Source organism: Diplotaxodon limnothrissa, linkage group LG9, assembly GCF_057381915.1.
Source record: "Diplotaxodon limnothrissa isolate DT_005_m linkage group LG9, D_limnothrissa_male_GT1.1, whole genome shotgun sequence".
NCBI classification, from domain to species: Eukaryota; Metazoa; Chordata; class Actinopteri; order Cichliformes; family Cichlidae; genus Diplotaxodon; species Diplotaxodon limnothrissa.
In genome coordinates, this window is record NC_140604.1 from 29,191,815 (window position 1) to 29,210,912 (window position 19,098).

Below are 19,098 nucleotides of genomic sequence, written 5' to 3' on the forward strand. Positions count from 1 at the left end.
GTCCTCCCTTGGATATATGAGAGGAAGCCTCTGTGGGATTAAGTACAGCAAGGTGATGCCAGAGGGAAGAAGCTGCCAAGTAGTCGATAATACCCACCCTGCCCATGTAAGAGCAGCCAGTCACCTGTAATATGCCCTCCTTGTTCTCAGTGACCCATTCCTCAGAGCTCGGGTGTACCTCAAGTAATTTAGACTCAGTCTTTTTCCACTAGGGGATATTTATTAGCTTTAGGAGAGTAATTCATCCAAGAGAGATGCAGTGAACTGTGTTGTTTTTTCACCTTTGTTGACCATGGCATCAGATTCCACAATAGGCACAAGCGGAAGAAAAAGTCTGTCCTGCATCACTCTCCTATCTTGTTCATTTCTAACAAAAAAAAAATGGGTCATCATAATTGGCAGATAAAGATGAAATATGGCCTACTTAGCCCTAATTCAGATGCACATTTCTCCTACCACTTCATCAACAGTAGCCAGTATGTGAGGAGTTGACCCCAAACTGAGCAAAGCTGTAATATCCCTTGAGTAACCCGAACTTTCTTGTTTGAGTTGTTATCTGCCATAAAAAAGAAATCATTATAGGTGAAGTAAAATGTCGCACGAGTACAAAACCCCACAGCAAGACAGAAAAGGAGCAGATAGGCACAATGAAGGGAAGTAAAGCTGAAAGCAAAGGAAGAGACAAAAGAGAGCCGGCAAAGGAAAAAGGCAGCTGGGATATGAGGTTAAGACAGATAAAAAGGAATAAAAGAGAGACAAAGAGAAAGCATATTACTGAAGAAAAAAGAACAAGCGAAAGAAAAATGACAGAAAGAAGTAAAGGTAATGATAGGGAATATTAAAGGAAGAGAGAGTGCCTGCAAGGGGGAGAGAGTCTGGATTTGCATGTCAGTTAGTGTCTCTCCTTTTCAGTTTCATTATCTGCTAGAATAACAGGTGTTTTCTGCCGAGGGGCAAAGGGGCATTATTATGACCCATGTATCCACTGATAAGAGATATTAAATTGAACTAAAGACAAACACAGTCTCTTCAGCGTGATGTGACCTCGAGGAGAAAATGAAATCAGAAAGTCCACAGCAGTTCCTCACCATAATATCTGAAAGCAGGTAATAATTTGAGAAAAGAATGACAGAGCATGCTTGTTTCTGCTTCGGCAGCCATCACGGGCGTTTTACAACCAAACGTTGCCTCGCTCGGTTTTGCAGGTGAGAAACTGTCAACAGCGCTCTTTGCCGGATAGTTGGAAGAAAACCAATATCTTGTAAAAAGAAACGTGATGATTAAAATGCATGTGACACAAGATTTTGATATTCGCCTGCCTTGCAAAGTAGCAGAAAGAAAATCACAGGGATTCTTAGAAAAGGTGTTTTTTTTCTGAGGTTACATGATGTGCCAGCTGTGAGCTTCATGCTGTAAATGAATCAGTTATATCTTCATCTACAGCTAAAGAACTCTGTGATGTCACATGTCAACATATAGAAAACTACAGATTACTTAATCTGCATCCTTCTCCTGTTTCCTACCCCTCCCCAGAAATGGTGTAACATTTTGCTAAATTCATTCAGAAATCATTCATGTAATTTAAGTAAATAAATAAGATGTCCTCACATTTGATAATAATGATACTCAGAGGAGTTCATTGTTGACTCAATCACTATAAAGGTCCAAAACGTGTTCAGATAATCAGCCCTCCACCAGCCTGCTTGACACTTGGCACATGGTGTTTATGCTGATATGAAGTTTTTGGTCTCTAAGTGTGGGACTGTGCATTACATCCAAACATCTCCACTATATGGTCTCATTTGTCCAAAAGACATTGCTCCACAAGTCTTGTGGTTTGTTCGGATGCAAATTTGCCATCTTCCTTTAGAGCGAAGAGGCTTCTTGGCAACAGTCCCAAAAACACCATACTTGTTCAGTCTTTTCCTAATTTTACTGTCATGAACTTTAACATTTAACACGCTAACTGAGGCCTTTAGAGAGTGAAATGTAGCTCTTGGGTTTTTTTACTAATTCTCTGAGCATTGCTCAGAGAAAAGTCTGACTTTGGTGTGAATGTGCTGGGGCATCCACTCCTGAGAAGATTAGCAACTGTCTTGAATGTTGTCCATTTGCGAATAAACTTTCCTACTATAGAATGATGAACTTCAAATGTGTGGACATGGTCTTATAACACTCCCCAGACTGATGGAGAGTAACAATCGCTTCTCTACGATCTGTCTTTCCTCCTAAACACATTCAAACAAGCAATATAGTTAATCTACGATTGTATTAACCTAACTTCAAGATCTGTGAAGGACTGGGTTATTATTATTTTTGAGTGATGTTTTGATGTGTAAAATCTCAGAATAGCAGGGACATCGGTCGGGAGCTGCATGTGAAATCTGTCTTACTCAAGTCATTCTCTTAAGTATTGAAAATTGGTTGCCATCATGCCAAGAGCTAAATAACCCTCTGGGACAAGTAAGAGATTTCAAAAGATATTTTTCTACAATAAAAAAAAAAAGATCTACAAGAGCTCTCAATTTTAAGCAAATGCCAATTTGCCAAAGAATGGCTGTCCCAGCAAATTAACTCAAAGAGCTTCCTGTCAGACGCAACATAATTCTCCAAGAAACCCAAATTTTCATTACAGGTCAGTTGTGCAGCTGTAGCCATTAAACTACTGGGGAATGGTAAATGGCCTGTATTTGTATAGCGCCTTACTAGTCCCTAAGGACCCCAAAGCACTTTACACATCCAGTCATCCACCCATTCACACACTGGTGATGGCAAGCTACATTGTAGCCACAGCCACCCTGGGGCGAACTGACAGAGGCGAGGCTGCCAGACACTGGCGCCACCGGGCCCTCTGACCACCACCAGTAGGCAACAGGTGAAGTGTCTTGCCCAAGGACACAGCGGCCGAGACTGTCCAAGTCGGGGCTTGAACCGGCAACCTTCCGATTACAAGGCGAACTCCCAACTCTTGAGCCACGATCGCCCAATGCAGTTAGCTTGCTAATGAACAAAAGCAGGGTCTTTGGAATAATGTGCTCTAAACAGTGTGTTTAGCCACACTAACAACAGAAAAGTGTGTTGCAAGCCAAATATAGCTTACACCAACTGTTAAGCATGGTGGTGGAAATTTTATGTTTCAGGGTTGCATTACTGCCTCGGGGACTGGGCAGCTTGCTGTTATTGGCTCAATAAGGAATTTTTCATTGTATCAAAAAGTGTCTGAAGATAATGTGAGGCCATCTGTCCAAGAGCTGATGCTGAGCTGGAAGGAGACCTTTTCAGCAGAATAATGATCCTACAAGCGCTGGCACATTTACCAAGGAATGCTTCAAAAAGAAGAAATTGAGGGTTACAGAATGGACTGGTCGAAGTCTAGATTAAAAATCGTATTAAATCAGAATCAGAATCAGAATCAGAATGGGTTTATTGCCAGATGTTGAGGTTTACAACATTAGGAAATTGCTGCGGTGCTTCAGTGCAGACAATAAGAATTAAAGTGCTATGTAGAAAGAAAGATATGTGCATGAGATATACATGAGATATATACATGAGAATAAGAATTATGAGTGCTACGTAGAAAGATATATACATGAGTGCAGGTGGTGATCAGTGCCAGACATGAAATGATGCAGTGACACAGCGTAGGGTCATGTGTTAGTGGCGGGGACAGTCATGTGGTTATTGTTCATGTGTCCAACAGCAGAGGGGAAGAAACTGTTCTTGTGGCGAGAGGTTCTGGTGCGAATGGACCGGAGCCTCCTGCCTGAGGGGAGCAGGTCAAACAGACTGTGTCCAGGGTGAGAAGGGTCAGCTGAGATCCGGGCTGCACGCCGCAGTGTCCTGGAGGTGTACAGGTCCTGCAGAGATGGGAGTCTGCAGCCAATCACCTTCTCAGCAGAGCGCACAACACGCTGCAGTCTCTGTTTGTCCCTGATAGTGGCTCCAGCGTACCACACGGTGATGGAGGAGGTGAGGATGGACTCGATGATTGCAGTGTAGAATTGCATCATCGTCCGTGTTGGCAGGTTGAATTTCTTCAGCTGCCTCAGGAAGTACATCCTCTGCTGGGCTTTCTTGATGACGGAGGTGATGGTGGGCTCCCACTTCAGGTCCTGGGTGATGGTGGTACCCAGGAATATTGTATATGAAACAAGACGTGCAAGGAAACCAAGAGATAAAATAATGAGGGTACTCAGAAGAATAGATCTGTTCATATTTCTGTTGTATAAATTATAGATGGAGCTAATTTTCTTTGTGCTTTTTAAATATGTCGTTTTAAACTGTAGTCACTGACTGGTGTGTTTGCTCATTTAAAAATGTTTCATGAATTTTCTTACAATGCAGGTGGAGCTTCTCAATATATATGTACAATATAAAGGAGGCCATTGCATTAAACGTTTCTTCCAAATCCAGAAAAAAACAGATTTATTTGCCATCACTGGAAATCCTGAGATTGGCAGTCAACTCTGAAATAAACTTTAAAGAATGCAATCCCTGCCTTCTTTACAACCTGAGCTAAGAGTGCCGGGTTGGTGACATGCTGAGTTTCTAATGACTGACAGAAAAGTTGTCAGTGTAGCGTCAGCTGTTAAATATTCAGCGTCCATCAATCACCTGTTTCATTATAGCCGCACACCTCAACTGCTCATGAGAAAGTGGCTCCATTGTCATCTTTATCTAGTTCACCACTGACCCACTTTTTGTTACTACCTACAAATAGTCAAGCTTAAAAAAATATCAGGGAATTCTAAGCAGTAAAAGTGTTTCAGAGGGGGAAGTGTAGGGTAAAAAAAAAGTTTAAACAGGAAAAAAAAATGCTAAATGAGGAAGGAAGGGAAATAGTAGTAAATATTGGAAAGACTGATGTCCAAGAACGAGGCGGATTGGTTGGATGGATGCACTGTGAAAGAGAAATCTGATCAAACATTCAGTGGGTGTAGGCTTGTAAAAGAAATCCTTTCCAATGAAGAATGCACTGAGCCAGGAATTTATTCATAGATGCATTTATAATGCATGCCCACAGAATGAATGACTTCCCGTAGCACATGTGTGCACGTGCGTGTGACTTACACATACATGTTTGTGCAAAACTGCGAGTGTGTACATTGCATGTGCGGTGTGTCAGGGAGACAGAACAACTGCTGATTGATGAGACAACGTTTGTTTTAACGAGCCTCTGGAGTGGCTTCACCTTGAGAAAGATTTGGTTGCTCACTTTACAGTGCTTCTACTGCTGTCTGGAGATATCTGAGGCATACACCATCAGTCTATTGCTCGCATTCGTGTGTGTATGTGTGCTTGTTTTGTGTGTTTACCTTTCTGTGTTTTGCTTGTGCATTTTTCTTTTTGTATAGCAAGTGTGAGATTTGGTGCCCCTGTCTACGAGAACAGCAGAGGGAAAGCTAAGTGATAGGGTGTGGGTGTAACTGGTTGCTATAAATTAATGTTGAAGCATTATTTCAATTATCCTGACCTACTTAACCACTAAACCAATAAATCTACATGTCTAAGAAACCTTAACAGCCAGAAAAACAACCGAAAAAACAGAAATGTTTTATCATATCTTGCTATACATCTCATACAGACATGAGAACTGATGTAGATGTTTCAAATTTTCAAAATCATTCATGTCTACCTTTGAATGGCAGCATGATAAAGACACTGGGATACGGGTTAATCCACCACAATTCTGTACTTTCTTAAAGCAGGACTACACCTGCTAAATCAATGAAGCATGTAAATGTCAGACTATTAATGCTTCATTAAACTAAAGCACGGGTCGTTGACAATAGTGCAGATTTGCTTCAGGGGTCCCCGACATTTTAACATTTTTAAATTTTACATATAACGCCACATGTAAACACAATATGACAGCACAGCAAGCTTTTGAATGTGATTTGTTTTGCCATCTTTAATGAAAAACACAGCTGTTCTGTTGCGTAGTTATTAAATTTGACATCTTTTCGCTGTCCTTATAGCATGGATAGTGCAGGTAAACTTAAAGGAGAGAGAACAGCAGTTATTTCCTCTTATATAGTAAAAAAAATGAAAAAAGAAATAAATCAAACTGTCAGGTTAAATTATTTATAATTGTTCAGGTTTCCTTAAGAAACCCTGGGACTACCTTGGAGAATTCCCATTTGAGAGCACAAAGAAGCGCCATTTCCACGCTTGGCCTCTAGGGGTCACCATAACAATCACGAGCCGCTGTTCATTCCCCTCTCTGCACGCATCCTTCCCTCTCGTTGACTGTTTACTCCATCAATGGCGGAAGCGGATTAAGTCTGTGAGTGTATAAAGGATTTCTTTTAAAGTAAAGCACTGATAGCTTCACAGTGTGAAGTCAGAGTGTTTATGTGTCGCTTTTGTTGAAGTCGGACTGTTGTGTCTGTGACGGGAGGACTTCTCTTCGTCACGTGTTGCACGTGAAGTGGGAGAAATGCTTGTGGAAATGAATGAACGATCTTTAGGTCGAGCACTTAAGAGAAGGGCTGTGTTAATATGTGACAAGAGCTAATTTTCTTTGTCGGTTAGTATTAAAGAGGTAACGAGACGATGCAATGTACTTTCATTGAGTCCAGAGTGTGTATGGAGTATTAAAGAGAGAGAGAAATGAGGGAGAAAGACAGGAAAACTGCCCACTATTAAACAATAAATCCATTTTAGAAAGAGAAAATAAAAAACTGCCTGCACTATATCTTTGAGAGTCCACCGTGAGGGGAGGGTCTGATCGTTATCGAGGGCTAGCTGTTAAAGGTTCAGCTGAGTTCAGAGTACTATAATGATCATTAAACCCTGCTGCACTTGGTTTTCTTTCGTAGTTTGCTCTGCTTTGGTTGCTAAAGCTGGAAGGTGAGCAGATCCAGGTGAAGTATACATTTGTTTTAGTGCTGTCATCAGCTGGTTCGTGAGGTTTTAGGCGTATTTAGCCTTTTTGGTCGTTTATATGCCCTGGTTATCTACAGGGTTGTTGCTTTCTTTTTTCATATAAAGTACAGTTTACAGAGTCACAGCTTTTAATTTTCCTTTAATGAATCTGTCATATATTATGACCTTCAAACATTCCAACCTGCCCAAAAGATATTCAGTTTGCTGTCACATCAGATATGCAAGAGCCACACATTTGAGAAAAAGGGTTGGGTGTTAAGATTTCTGTTAATAGATTAGTCAATCATTAACTACCTGGGCTCCATTTTTAACTTTAGTTCCTCTCTAGTATACAGATGGTGTTATATTTTTCACAGGTATTGTGTTTGATTCATTGATTAATTTAATCAGCAAGAACATTTAAAAAAAAAAATCATCACATCAGTTTGTCATTGTTGTTAAACCAGAAGATTATTGACATGAACAAGAAGACTGAGGCAAATTTGCTGACAATTTTGACAGTAGGTTTTTACATTTTCAGCCAAGTCCACATGACCCATCAGTCAAAGAAGACAGATATATTAGCAAAGAAAAATAGTTATTAGTTGCAACCCTGTTGTGTCGGTATTGTGTCTTGAAACATGCGTGTAAACCTTGAAGTTGCATAGCTTGTGGTGGTCAGAGGGCCCGGTGGCGCCAGTGTCCGGCAGCCTCGCCTCTGTCAGTGCGCCCCAGGGCAGCTGTGGCTACAATGTAGCTAGCCATCGCCAGTGTGTGAATGTGTGTGTGAATGACTGAATGTAGTGTGAAGCGCTTTGGGGTCCTTAGGGACTAGAAAAGCGCTACACAAATGCAGGCCATTTACCATTTTACAAATGCAGCTTCCATGTGGATGTTTGTATTTTTAATCAGTTTTCTTGTTTTAGGGAGAATTAATAGTTCAGTACAAGCCCGGTCAGAGGTAGACATTTAAATGACTTTCTTTCTTTGTCGGCTTACAAGCAAAGAATAAAAGTAGAAAACAGACGGACAAAAGGAAGAATAGCAGCAACATATGCCCTGTTCTCCTCAAGTCCAAGTGAGTCGACTGATTGAAGACAGGCTGCTGTGGATCCTAGCCATGGATGAAAAGATGACACCTTTGGACTGCCTGCTGCCCTCAGGTACTGCCTTTCAAACTCACATTCCCTCACCAGAAAAACACATGCACACAATCAATCAAATCTGAAGGTTCATGCACAGATGCATATGTCTTCTTTTTTTCAGTTGTTGTTGTTGTTTTGTCATACACAAACTATACTCTTGCGTGGGGCACCCACCCACACACAGACGATCTCAATGCATCTGATCAAAATTCACGCTTACTCGCATCACTGTCACGCTTGTCTTCCTCCCTCTGCTTCTCCCACTCACTCCGACACACGGTCTTTGGGGAATTAGAACTCAAAAACAAATCACTTGCACTTTCATGACAACAGTGTACATATGTATGAGACATGCCTTCCCTTCTCTTTTGCTGAAAGGGTTTTTTGATGTTTTTGCTTTAAAGGGGTGGTTTAATTAAGTTTGATCTTTCTAAAATCTAATCATCTTTTTTGCGTCTGAATGAAATGCCTGACATCACATAAATTCTCCTTGTTCCAACAAAACATTTTAGATCCATATTAAATGTGTCTAAGTTCAGTACATAGCACATTTATTATCTCATTTCCAAAGGCAAGCTAACACGTTACAATAGAATTCATTACCCTAACGATAATCTGACATGTCCTGTACCCAGTGATGCTCCTAAAAAAGAAACTCTCCAGATGGCTGGCTGCCCTACAGACCTGAGAAGGAAGCTGGTTATATCTGCCTTTAGCCACTGCTCTCAGGTCAAGGTTTATGTGAGCTCTCTGGTGGTATGAGCTTCGAGGAAGGAAAGCTGATGTGAGCCGAAGGGCAGGTTATTACCAGACCTGTAAAGGTCAACGGGATCGTACAACAGTTTGGCCTGTAGAACAGACAGCAGACACTTGTACTTTCCTCAGGCTCGAGTTACATTTATTAGTTCCATGTAATTCCTGACAACTGTACTCATTTTATTAGCTAAAATCTAATGCAGTCAGCTGCAACAGCTCTTCTGTGAATTCCACTATTAATACCGTGCTTTGACCTAACCAGGAACACAAAGTAGAATAATCCACCTTACTGACCACATGAACAGAAATGGAAAAGAAGCTTTGCAAAAGTTGGGTACTGTGCAAAAGTCTCGAGGGTTCCCCTCATTTCTTCATGTTTTGCATCCAAGGAGCCAGCCATTTTTTTTTACCTACCTAAAGAATGAATCAGTGTTGTGTCTACACATAACACACACATTTGTTTCCATTTGTTTAGTTCAGTCCATGAAAAATGCCAAAGATAACTCAGTTTGACAGACATAAAATAATATTTTTGCCTTAACAAGGTGAATTCCAAAAAGCTATTAAACATAAACTTGGCATATTACAGCATGGTGTGCGGTTTGCTCTTAAAAAGTTTAAGGAAACTGAACAACTGAAAGCCAAAATTAAGAATTGTCATGGCTCTGTCATGGTTTGAGCTGCCTTTCATTCAGTAGTGTTTAAGATCTTGTCGAAACTGATGGAAATAGGGATGTACAGTCAGATAACATACAATACCCAATGGAAAATATGTTATGTAGAAGCCGGGACCTCAAAATTATTGGAGCAGTGTGGGATCACCTTGACAGAGCAGAATAAAAGCCTTTTGAAACGACCTTCAAGAAGCCGGGAGAAAGATTCACGAAGACTACTTAAAGAAGAAAGCTTGCCTAAGAGAGTTCAGGCTGTTTTGAAGAATAAAAGTCATCATGGCAAATATCAACTTTCAAGTTAGTTTGAGTTGTATTCACCTTATACTGTGTTTCGATAAATGTTTGCTGCATCTGTTTCAGTGAACCACGGATTACTTTATAAAGCAACGTATAACATAATGGAGTAGAAGAGTATATTTCGGGTCATTGGAGGTGAGTTAATACATTTTATGAAAATTTGACCCAGGTTAGAAATATTATTCTTCCACAGAAAGATATGAAAGATATGATAAAATGTTATATCCACGGTATGCTGAGCACTGTCTGAGGTCTGGCTTTTCTCATTCTTTCTGGATTCCTTGGCATCTAACTATCACAGGCACACACTGTGTGTAGTTTTACTGATAAGATGAATCTGAGGTCTGAGTCCTAGAAAAATCGTCCTTTTAATCAGTCTTGGTGCTCTGTGGCATTTGTTGCATTCTTGGAGTCATTTCTTGAAATGTTGTCTTTTTTTTTTTTAACCACTCTACTCCAACCTGCTACTGTTTGGATAGCTATACTGCTGGTCTCTCTTCTTGTGTATGCCTCACAGTTCATAGAGTGGAATGTAAAAAATGCATTACCAAATAAGAACGTGGACTAAGAAAAACAAGCTGGGATGTCAAGAACTGTTTTCAAAAAAGCGCTACTGGGTTTATTTTGTATGAACGTGAAATTCTTAGCAATAAGGTAAGAAACAGAAGGAAATGAAGGTTTAACTGAACATGGGAACATTTTGGGAACAGTTTGCTATAAATGAGTTGATATTAATTGAATAAAGCAACAACAACAACAAAAACCTGTTTGCTTGCCTCTGTTCATCAGTTACTGTGTTGGCTCTAGGCTGAGCATTTATTAATGCTAATGTTACGATTAAGCTGCATGCTTATAGTTTGTCTCGCAGTTATATTGAGAGTGGGCTAAATATAGGGATTTAAATCAGATCATAAAATATAATCACAATCTCAAGCTTGTACTCAATTGAGCTAAAGTAATTAGTAAGTTAACTTTAATTGACTTGCGTATGACTGAAAACAACAATTATGATATTTACAGAAGTTGTTTTAAAAGTGTCTTATGATAAAGAGCTGTGCACTCACAAGCCACTTCATTAGGTACACCTCACTAGTACCAGATTGGACCCCCGTTTGGATTCAGAAATGCTTTAATTTTTCAGATTTGTCATCCATGATGTCAATCTCCCGTTCCACCACATCCCTTCGGTGCTCTATTCGACTGAGATCTGATGATTGTGGAGGCCATTTGAGTAGAGTTGAGTTTTGTGACAGGATGTCTTATTCTGTTGGAAGCATCCATCAGAAGATTGGTATACACTGGTTATTAAGGGATGGACTTGGTTGGCAACAATACGAGTCTGTGGTGTTTAAACAATGTTCGCTTGATACTAAGTAGTGATCAGGCGTCTCATCAGACCCAGACCAGGCAGTGTTTTTATGAACTTCTACTGTCTAAACTCCCTTCAGTCACATTTCTTCTTCATTCTGATGTTCAGTTTGAACTTCAGCAGGTCATCTCGAATGCCTGACTTGATTAGCTGATTCGATATTCATGTTAAGAAGCTAATATAGTGGGCAATGAGTGCATATTCGCAGCTTTCTGCCTTTCAGCACGTACTCGCTGTTTCTCTCCATTAAACTGACCCAGTTTGTAGTTTTGCCATTGACATACGAAATAAATAATTTGAAGGCACTCTTTCAACTTGCGATGGTCTCCAATGAATTATCTAGCATATTTGATCAAAATATTTATTACATTAAAGCACATTTGAGTCACATCTCATTTATTGTTGTCTAAAGCACTACAATCATCTTGTTCAACTGCAGAGGCGTACTTTTGCTGCATGCTTGTGTGCACAGGGTATGTTTGTATATACTTGACATTCTCACACACGTGCATTATTTGTGCAACGCAGGAAGACGGAACTGCTGTTGATTTTCTGTTTGTGTACAGCTTGAAAATCAGTACCACACGGAGACCGACATCAGTCAAGAGACACTCACTCATGTCAGGAAGCTATCAGCAGTTTTGAAGCATTCATTGAAACAAATGTTTACTCAAGCATGTTAGATAAGCGTTACAGGCTGCAATGTTGCATTTGCTCACTGTACAAATCCAAGATTTAGGCTAGAGATTTCTCTGGGTGTGCAAATAATCCGCAGAATGATGCAGAAGCAACAAATCACATACACCCCCGGTGTTATAATTTTGTGGATAAATTTGTCACTTGCTATTAAAGGTGAAAGATGTGCCTGAGATTCCCAGCATCATACATTTTTTTTATTTATTTATTTATTTTTTACCCAAGTGCACAGTATAGCGATACACTTTTAGGATATATTTATATGGCTTCCTTAGTTTAATCTCTTGGAGGAAATGCTTATCTAGACTCTGAGGAGGATATAAGAACAGCCCCTGGATGTCTGCATTTTAAAATCCCTAGTGTGCACAGTTAGCCTTTTAAATTTCATCATTTTAATTATAAATACTTATTTCTGGAATATCTTTGTGCTAGCTTATGTGTTTTGGATACTCTGTACGTGTGCGCGCGCGTGTGCACGCGTGTTTGTAGTATTTATGCTGTCTGGCACTTTTAAGAGAATCCCAAGGTGACATTTCTTTGAAACGGAGTGCAGGAAAGGCCACGCGCCTCCTCTTGTGTGTGTCTGTTTGTGTGTGGGGGGTGGGGTGGGAAGGTGAGTGTTTGTGTGTCGAAGGGTTATCTGAAAAGTCACGGCTGGTTGAGTTTGCCTTTTGTTCTCTGTACACCTCCAGCCAATTAAGAGACAAGACTGACAAATCTTCTCCTCCTCTTTCTCCCCCTCACCTACCCCCGCCCGTGCATCGTCCTCTCTTTCCCCCCTCCTTTGTGTCGCCTCTTTATCCTCTCTTCCTTTCCTCGACTTTTTACCATAGCCGGCTGGGGTTTGGCTTTTGGATTGGAAATGACCTTCTAGTGATGTGAACTTTCCCAGTCAACACACATATGTGGGGCCCAAATAGGGAGCAGCAGGGCTAATATTTGGGGCCCACTTGGGAAACCCAACTGGGGTCCAGCTAATTTTGTCCTCAGTTTCCATGGTGGCCCCAAATGTGTTTTCCTAGATGGGTTTATGCTGGGTCCCAGATAAGCCCCAAATCAGGCCCAGTTGAAAAAAATATGTGGGGCCCAGATGGGTAGAAGCAGATCTGATATTTGGGGCCCACTTGGGGTACCCACCTAGGACCCAGCTAATTTTGTCCTCAGTTTCCATGGTGGCCCCAAATGTGTTTGCCCAGATGGATTATTGATGGGACCCGGATGGGCCCCAAATCAGGCCCAGCCAACAAATGAGTATGGGGCCCAGATGGGTAGAAGCGGGTCTGATGGTTGGGGCCCACTTGGGTTACCCACCTGGCACCCAGCTACTTTTGTCCTCAGTTTCCATGATGGCCCCAAATGTGTTTGCCCAGATGGGTTAATGATGGGTCCCAAATCAGCCCCAGACAATAAATGAGTATGGGGCCCAGATGGATAGAAGCAGGTCTGATACTTGGGGCCCACTTGGGTTACCAACCTGAGACCCAGCTATTTTTGTCCTCAGTTTCCATGGTGGCCCCAAGTGTGTTTGCCCAGATGGAATTTTGGATAATGTAAGTAAGCTATAATTTAAATCACCTGTACAACAAAGCCAGTTTATCTTTTTTATTAATACTGATTACTATGAAATTTTAAAACAGTATGCTTTTTTATATAATACATTTTTTGTGTGGAGAACATGTTGACAAAAATGTCCACAGTATACACAAAACAATAACAAATAAATGTTATACAGTTTAAAGGAAAAACAAATGCAGCAAACCACAGCTTCTCACTCATTCACCAATCCATTGGTCCTGAAAGAAAAAAAAAAAAAAAAAAAATTAGTGCATTTTCACAAACAAAATCAGATTTGCGATAGTACTGAAGTTGTTTTGGAGGTTGTGCTGTTCAAGTTGTTTGACCTCCTACATTGAACTCTTTGAAGACCATGAGTATTCATGGAAACAGAAAAGCTATTTACAAAATGATTTACCAAGTAGGCACTCAAAAATTAAATTAATGTGAAATATTTTAAGACAAATGTTTAAAAGATGTCTACATAGTTACAATGATAACTGGTGTTGTGGGCTGTCTCAGTGATTGGCACAGAGCTTAGAACAGGCAAGTGGTTAACCAGTTTTTTGCATGGTACAGCACCTCATAATGAACACAAAACAAAATAGTAAAATGTAACAAGGGCTACATCTACCAAGGAGAAAACAGATTCCACTTCTTGAGGTGTGTGCCAGGCGGGCGCCAATAATTTTCATGTAAATCAAAAATAGGGCCATCAGATAAATCAGTGTGTTACTAATTACACTGGAAAAAATAGAGGCTGGCTCTGGAGTTCCTGGAGCTTATTCACATTCTGTGAGCAACCAAAAAACTGTTTAGTGAGAGACTTCTTCAAGTATGCTACAAGCCAGAAAGAAACGTGGTCATTCCTGCCAGCAGCCACCAACCTCCAGAACAACATGAGCTGATGGTTTCATCTCCACAATTTGTACAGTCTATCTAAACCACGTGTCAAAGTCAAGGCCTGCGGGCCACATCCGGCCCGGCATACATTTATATCCGGCCCGCAAGATAATTTTATATAGATGTACTATTATTGTTATGCATGGCCCGGCGATATGAGGCGCTAATAATATACAAACTACAGATCCCATAATGCACCGCTGAAGCCTCCTTGCTGACTGCTAGGCTAACTGGGAACATTCCCGCGTCAATCAAGTCAAACTTCTGTTATTGCGAAGCTAGCCGCTCACAATGGTGGAGAGAAAAGTTGATTCTGAATGACTGCAGCTGTAGTGAGCATCCGTTATTCAAACATCAACAAAATATCTTACAACTAATGAACTTACCATATAGCACTTCAAAAACTTTAAGCCCTCGAAATTCCCGCTTTCCATGGCACCCAACGAAGTTATATTGCCTGGAAAGAGCATTGTCCATAATGAAGGCCATCATTCTTCTTGTGGCTTCATCAACAGTGCTCCCTCTGATCTCTGCCACAACAGAAACCTTAGGACACGCAAGGACAATAATTTTACTGACAGTAGTACCATCAGTCACACCTAAAAGAAAGCAAGCACAGCTACACAGTAATTAGGCTCTATAATATTGATGCTAATTGACTGAGAAAGAGTTAGGTGTCAAAGTCAAACACTGTCTGATGTGAATGCAAAGAGCTAAATGATTCACCAAAAGTAATTTCTTAAGTTTTGGGTTTGGCATGGCACAACTTATAACTAGGTAATGTTTGGAGAAGTTATTTTATTAACAAAAATAGCAACTTTTGTTCAGCTCTCCTCCCACTCCTTCATTGCACTGACCATGTTCGAACAAACAGCAACTTTCCTTGATCATAACTGCTAGCATGAAACACAGACTGATTGAGGCATTAATCATTGAATATTGTTATTACATCATTATTATTTACCACTTCTTTTAGGAAGACAGGGTCTGCCAGTTTTTGCTCCAGTGCTGCCACATCTGCTACTGTCCGGATGGGAAATACAGCACCCTCGGGTAATACTGCAGCAACTGGTCCATCACGTTGTGTAAGGAGAGACTGTAGCATTCGACTGTGGACCCTCTGAGTGTCCTTAATGTCTTCCAGGAGGGTTAGAACACGTACAAACATGCTCGTATTGGTGGCTTGTAGAAGTTGTCTTGGAACTGGTTGTGAAACCACAGGTGAAGGAGTTGAGGGTTGTAGCGGCTGAACAAATGGATGAGTGATGTTCAGGAAGTGAGTTTCACTTGAATGTCTATTCTCCATTGCTGATGGTGGTGAGGTCTCTGGCTGTTCCGCAGTGTTGTCCCAATCCTCATCAGAGCTCGACGGGATCACTGGCCTTAAAACAAACAAACAAACAAAATACAACAAACATACACACACAAATAAATAATAATCCAAACACATAATTTAGGGTACTGGTTAGTCCTACAAACTAAAAACAATGTATATAATGGCATCAAAAAAAAAGTCTAAAACAATTTTTTAAAAGTCAACAAGTTATAAAGCGCTATTTTGAAATCATATCTGAACCTGATGAGCAGCAAGGGTCTGCTAAAGAAACTGTCAGGTTTTTTTTCTTCTTATAATCTCAATAAATTTTTGCTTTTAAGGTGTTTTCAACACAATTACCTCCTTTTCCGCTTCCCTTTCCCAATCTGCTTCCAGAATCCAAATAAATTCCACCAAGGAAGGTTTCTAATGGGAAGCAGGAAATGCTGTCTAAAGGGCCAAACTTCCGTACATCTTGAGCTAGGTGTATTAAAGAATGTATATTATAACCAACAAAGTCAAGACCATAAATCAAAGCAAAATCTTTCACAAACTGCTTCAAAACATCCTCTCCATAATCACAGTCAGTTATCAATATACAAATCAGGACTTAGAAGAATTCTTGTAGATACAGATAACAGTATAAAGTATCTATACATTTGGCTTGGTATATTATTCAGTAGAACTGGGCTTGTGTAAAGCAAAACTTGTCTCAATTCAGTTGCTTTCTACGTGCTAATTTCAATGAGAGACCTTGGTTTTCTTGCAAAACTTTAAGGAAGATATTGCCTGACAGAAACCATGAATGCTGAAATCAGTTAGAATTTGCATAGACTGTCTGCATTTTCGGGGACTTTTTAACCAAAGATAAATAAGCTTGCGCATTACCCCCATATCCCACACCCAGCTCGTTCAAAGTGACACCCCAACCTGGTGCTCTTTGTTGGCCATAGCACAAAGTTTCATCAGTCCTTTAGTCAACATAAATTTCATGATAACATAATCTTTAGCATGTTCATCGCAATCGTAGTGCTCTTCCTCAAGTGTTTTATTCTCAAAAGAATCAGAGTACAATATTAAGTCCTGATGATGCTCTGACTCATTTTACTGTGAAACGAAACTAAAATATTCAACAACTTTCTGAGCTCTTTGTCCTCTGAGATTGCTCCATTGCTTTCTGAAAGACAGCTCACAGATTCTGAAGCTCCAGGTTTCATCACTCTCCAATCAAAATTAAAAATTAACTGAACCAGCAGCAAAAGAAGATCCAAACTACGCTTCACATTTGATAAATACTGTCATTAATTCCCTCTTCCTGTCTTGTTTCCACCACGATTGAAAAAAAAAACAAAACAAAAAAACAAAACATCATACTTCTTGCACAGCTCTCTCGTAGTATACTTCAAGAAAAGTTTCCCCATCTGAAATATGTTTTCCACATTATTCCCTTGCTTATTATACATCAGTGTACAGTTGTGCTTAGCGCTGTTGTCAGTTGTTTTTTGTGCCAAATTGCAAAAAACTCACCTTGTTCACTATTAAAACCTCTAAAAAAAATTTCTGTAACTTTGCTCTGCTTTACTTCAGCAGCATCAGGTAATGTTCATATATTGATTCATGGTTTTCTTCAGTTTTTGTTCAACTGCAGAATATTTCTAAGGCTATCTGATTTAAAAAGCCACTCCAGGAAAATCTCCTTTTTTCTGTGTTTTATCCTCAGTTACTTTGGCATAAAGACATCTGCTGTGATGCTTACACCAGCCTTAAAAGCTGTTGTATTACAATAAAAGACCCTGACATCACTTTATAAAGTAACAATTAGAATTGTTACAAACTCAAAAAAAGATTCCTACTAGTATATTTCTGGCATGCATCAAATTTTAAATATAAATGAATTTTGAAATATACACTGCTTCTTATGTCAAAGTCTGTAAAAATAAATAAAGAAAGAAATCACACATAACCCTTGCTACTATTCACTCCACTGTCCAACAGCAAAATCAAACCAATATACAGATATTAATAACATATTATTGTAATAGTGTGACTATGCAATTTATAAGTAGCCATAGTCATAATCAAAACAACAAACATCTCAAGTTTTGAGATAATTGCAAACCCTCCTGGCCAATAACCACACAAGCTGTCCATGCAGGAAGGCTGATAAAGGAGCATGCACAAAATTCAAACAAATTTAAGCCATAATGAAACAAATTAAAATAACAGTGCGCATGCACAAATAAGGCATCAGACAAACACTTAAAGATCACAGATCTTTAGGACCACATCCAAAGAGCAATTGCTTTTCTTTTTTATAAATAAATAAATGTGTAGATTCTAGCCAAATATACATTACAAAAAGGAAAAAAGGAGGGCCACAGCAATCATAGTAAAAGGAGTTGGCACTGTGGCCCTAACAAGACCGACCAGTTCTGCTTAAATATTCAGTTTCCCTCATGTACAGAGCTTGCACAACAGTAAGAGGCAGATTCTTGAGTCAGTACAGTATTTCTGATGAAGTTCTCACTAAAACAACTACACATATAAAGTTGCATACTAAAGTATGTATAAAAAAAAAAAAACCCCAAACAAATCAAGAATACCTATATTTTCTTTTTTGCTTTTTCTGGAAAAATGAGAACAATGGCAAGAAAAATGATGATTATGTCTTCTACAGAAATAGAGTGCTCACTGATCTGCCTCTCTGACTGCTGTGCATGCTCCTGACACAGGGGCAAAAGCTGGGGACTAGTTGCTCATGGCCTACCCTCCTCACTTAGCCGTGAGGAATGAAGCTAATAAAGACAACACCAAAGCAATTTTGGTTGCTCTGATAGTGAAAATACCCTCCCATATTCCTCCTAAAAAACTAGAACTTTGTTAAATTGGTCTAATACAGTCCTTTATTAATACTAATCATAGAGAAAAACCAAGATAATGTTTAAGTACAACTTGATGTTAAGTACACGCAGTAATTAATTTTGGTGCTAGTTAAGCAGTATACAGGACACCAGAAAATGCTTTCAAACTGTGAAAATTGGCTAAATCCAACATTACCTAAAAATTTAAACTAGCTTAGCCTTGCCTGAGTGCTAGGAAAAAGTTCGCCAGCACTTGTGCCATACATTACTTTGCAGCATCATAACTTTGTAAACATTTCATTTATACTTAGGGATTCAAATTAAGTCAAAAAGTTCTTACCGTTAGTGCAGAAAATAAGTCCATAGCTCAAAGATGAACTTAATCCAAAAATTGCCATCTTAACTGTCAGCTTTGTCCAAGGGCGCGAAATGAAGAATGTTCCAGAATGGGGGGACGAGTTTGAGAAAACCTCGTGATATTTCATGAAATAACGCGAGATTTCGAAAAGCACTCCTACATGGAGTGAAATTTTTTTCCCACTCAAATGTAAAACCATTTGTTTTATTTTATTAAGCGTCTTACAATTTTAAGTCGCATCTGTTCTTTGTGTTTCACTTATATTAATATATTTTATATGTATATTTTGTTATTAATTAAATA

At 39.6% G+C, this 19,098-nt stretch overlaps 2 protein-coding genes across 2 annotated transcripts in view; one reads left to right on the top strand and one right to left on the bottom strand.

The window, feature by feature from the left end:
• The first annotated feature begins 6,249 nt into the window (after positions 1–6,249).
• The window catches only part of tpk1 (thiamin pyrophosphokinase 1), a 121,208-nt gene continuing 108,359 nt past the window's right edge, over positions 6,250–19,098 (top strand). The window contains exons 1-2 of the mRNA XM_085362985.1: positions 6,250–6,286; positions 7,870–8,030. Coding sequence (XP_085219111.1) covers positions 7,922–8,030 — 109 coding nt within the window. The 5' untranslated portion in view covers positions 6,250–6,286; positions 7,870–7,921. The remainder of the gene's footprint in view (positions 6,287–7,869; positions 8,031–19,098) is intronic.
• LOC146625775 (uncharacterized) lies at positions 13,573–15,992 on the bottom strand. Its single transcript, XM_085363226.1, has 5 exons — positions 15,937–15,992; positions 15,226–15,643; positions 14,648–14,807; positions 14,102–14,198; positions 13,573–13,597 (listed from the first exon to the last, which is right to left on the bottom strand). Exons 2-5 carry the CDS (start codon positions 15,565–15,567, stop codon positions 13,573–13,575), a joined length of 624 nt encoding a protein of 207 aa, XP_085219352.1. The 5' UTR covers positions 15,568–15,643; positions 15,937–15,992.